Below are 3,068 nucleotides of genomic sequence, written 5' to 3' on the forward strand. Positions count from 1 at the left end.
AAGAATGATCCTGTTTGCTGCCAGGAAGCTGTGATATATGGGGAGGAAAGGAGTGTGGGAGGCAGAGCTGGGATCCTGTACGCATTTCGTTCCCCCTTCCCTTTAAAAAAGACTTTTAAATGTTTTGGTCCAGACTTTCAGCAGACAGAATGCGGAAGCTGAAAGCCTCAGGCGAGCCTGCCCTGGGGAACCCTGGCCACCTTTCCCTGCCCTCCGGCGCAGGCGCCTCCCACACCGGCAGTACCTGGGGGAGCCGCCTGAGGATGAGGCAGACATGGCTAGGCATCAAAGCCGCAAAGTGGGCAAGTGGGTCAGCAGGCTCTGCTCAGGGGGACCCAGAGGGGCAGGCTTGTCAATGAGCCTCTCAAGGGGCCCGGCATCAAACGTCCTCTCTGAGGGGAGAGTGGAAGCTTTGGGGGTGGCAGTTGGATGAAAACTTGGGAGGCGCTCCTCTACTGTCCAAGTCACACAGCAACTGTCCTGCCAAAGTAGGGGGAGACAGGAGAGGCTGAGCGACCTGGAAGCAGCGGAGAGGGAGGGGAGGGAACGGGAGCAACGGCGAGGGAAAGGACCACCGCGCCCGGGCCCCAAGCGGAGGGCGGCCGGTGGCTACCGGGGGAAACCTGAGGCGCCAGCGGGCGTGTGGAGAGGGAGGGTGAGAACCGCTTGGCCCCCAGTGGGCCCCAGAGGGCCGGACCCGCGCAGGGAGCCGCGGAGATGCTGGGCGGGGTCGGGCAACAGTTTCCTAGGAGAAGGGGCGTTCCCGGAAGAACAGGTGCCCGAAAGGACCAATAGTGTTTGAAGGAGCTAGGCGCGGAGGTGCGCCGAGTCCCGGGCGCCCAGCCGCGAGGGAAAACCGAACCACCGAGTTCTGAGCGGGTTAGACGCCGGGCTGGGAGCGGACGGGCGGGGCCCGCCGGGCAAGGGCCCAGGAGACCCGAAGACGGTGCCCGGGGACAGCGCTGCCTACGGTGGGAGGGCAAGTGACTGCCGTGCCGAGGCCCGCGGGGAGGACGAGGCGGATGCGGAGATGCCGCCGGCAGGCAGCAGAGCGAGGGACAGCGTCCGTCGGCGAAGAGAAGGGACGGCCACCCACCAGCGGGCAGGAAGGGACCGGCTTCTGCCCATAGAAAGAAACGCGAAGCCCTGGCCGTGGGCGGCAGAGGAGGGGCAGAGCCCCGCGGTGACCAGGAGAGAAAGGAGGCGGCCGGCCGCCCGTTAGCGCGAGGAGGAGAGGCCCCGCGCCGGTGGGCGGGGCGGGGGGGGGCCAGGTTCTGACAGGAGCGGGACGGGCGCTACGCGGTGGGGGCCCAGGACCCGACGGCCCCACGGGGCCAATCGCGCCGGGGGTGCGAAGGGGACGGTCGCGCCCGGGATCCCGCCAGCCGGCGGCCTCTCACCAGGAGCGACACGGCTGAGCCCAGAAACGCCGCCTTATGAAGTCGTTGAAGTCGGAGGCCAGGGCCGTGCCATGGAGACGCCGCGGCGGATGTAGTCCGGCTCTGGCGGCGGCTCCTCCCCGCTTCCGCCTCCTTTTCCGACACCCGGTCGGCACCTCGCCCATTGGCCAGTTCAAACCCCCCCGGGAGCCGCTTGGGTTTCGCCATCGAGGCCCAGCCCCTGGCGTCACAGAGATGCCCCGCCCCGCAGGTAGCACCGCCCACTTCCGGGCTACGCGTCCCGTCACCAAGGAGACGTGAGACGCATCCAGCTTGCCTTGCCGGGTCTCGCCCCCCCATTCAAGGGCTTCCCGGCTCGGCCGTGTTTCCCCTGCCTCGGGTCCTGCCGGATTCCCCTGGCTCAAAGGAGCATAGGGCTCCGACGCGCTCCCCTCGGTACCCACCGAGAAACTAGGCTCACAGCGGAGCCACAGAACAAGTTACTGCGAACTGCACACTGCCTCCAGAAATCCAGCCCTGCCCCAGCCCACTTTTAGTACAGAGATGGAGTCGGTTTCTGCCAATTCCCCGGCCTCTCTACCCTGCCCACATCGCCTCTGTCTTGGCCCCAAAAGGAGGAAGGATCGGCATTCCCCTTGCTCTTCACTACCCTCTTGCACTCTATGCTGCTCTGTGTACAGACCTATTCTGATGAGGTCTTCGCTGGGCCGCCATCTTCTCAATTATGCTTCGCTGTCAGCCAGTCTTGGGAGGTCTGTCACGTGGCTCATAATGCCGCCCTGGAATCTCGGAGACTTTAACAACCTTGGGGCCAACCGGGCCACAGTCCCTTGACCTTTCTCCAGTGACCCCGCAGCACCTCAGCCACACACCTCCAGGGTCACACAAGTATTTCACCTGAAATCCTAAAGTCAAACTCCCCTCCCAAACAAAACCTGCTTTTCTGCTTGGCTTTCACAGTATACTGCATACTGCATTCTCTAATGTCAGGGAGCTCCCCGATCCCTTGGTCCATTCATTGCCTCTGTTGAATAATTGAGAGATTTCTTTTTTTCTTTTTCTTTTTTCTTTTATTTATTTTTTTAAGACTGGGTTTCACCATGTTGGTCAGGCTGGTCTTGAACTCCTGACCTCTGGTGATCCGCCCGCCTTGGCCTCCAAAGTGCTTGGATTACAGGCGTGAGCCACCACGCCTGGCCTTGAGAGATTTCTTAATCTTCATTATAACTCAACTCTGTTGAGTTATATTTAAGACTCTGAAAAGATCAAATCTGCAAATCACTGCCTCCACCCTCAGCTGAGCCCCACACACTATCCAGGAACTTCTGTTTGTCCCTAGACTCCTCCTGATGGTGGCTTTTCCAAACCTTTGCCTCTTCCCCATTCCATACTCCAATTCTCCTTTCCCACAGAGAAAAATGAAGCCATCAAGTAGAATTCCTGACTAGCTCAGTGCCTCACACCTGTAATCCCAGCACTTCGGGAGGCCAAGGCAGGAGGACTGCTTGAGGCCAGGAGTTAAAGACTAGCCTGGGCAATATATATATTGAGACTCAGGCCGGGCGCGGTGGCTCAAGCCTGTAATCCCAGCACTTTGGGAGGCTGAGGCGGGTGGATCACGAGGTCAAGAGATCGAGACCATCCTGGTCAACATGGTGAAACCCCGTC

General features: G+C 61.0%; 1 protein-coding gene across 19 annotated transcripts in view; it reads right to left on the reverse strand.

Moving 5' to 3' along the window:
- Window positions 1-2,171, reverse strand: part of ODF2 (outer dense fiber of sperm tails 2) — a 47,682-nt gene extending 45,511 nt beyond the window's left edge. For 4 of the 19 annotated variants that reach the window (XM_037745881.1, XM_037745877.1, XM_037745875.1 and 1 more), the window contains exon 1: window positions 2,083-2,171. In XM_037745881.1, the coding sequence (XP_037601809.1) occupies window positions 2,083-2,114 (32 nt within the window). In that variant the 5' untranslated portion in view covers window positions 2,115-2,171. Of the gene's footprint in view, window positions 1-244; window positions 481-1,400; window positions 1,643-2,082 lie in introns of those variants that run through there. The other 15 variants (XM_037745880.1, XM_017548973.2, XM_037745883.1 and 12 more) reach the window with 11 other exon arrangements.
- Window positions 2,172-3,068: the final 897 nt, after the last annotated feature.

The sequence above is a fragment of the Cebus imitator genome, unplaced genomic scaffold (genome assembly GCF_001604975.1).
Source record: "Cebus imitator isolate Cc_AM_T3 unplaced genomic scaffold, Cebus_imitator-1.0 Scaffold216, whole genome shotgun sequence".
Classification (NCBI taxonomy): domain Eukaryota; kingdom Metazoa; phylum Chordata; class Mammalia; order Primates; family Cebidae; genus Cebus; species Cebus imitator.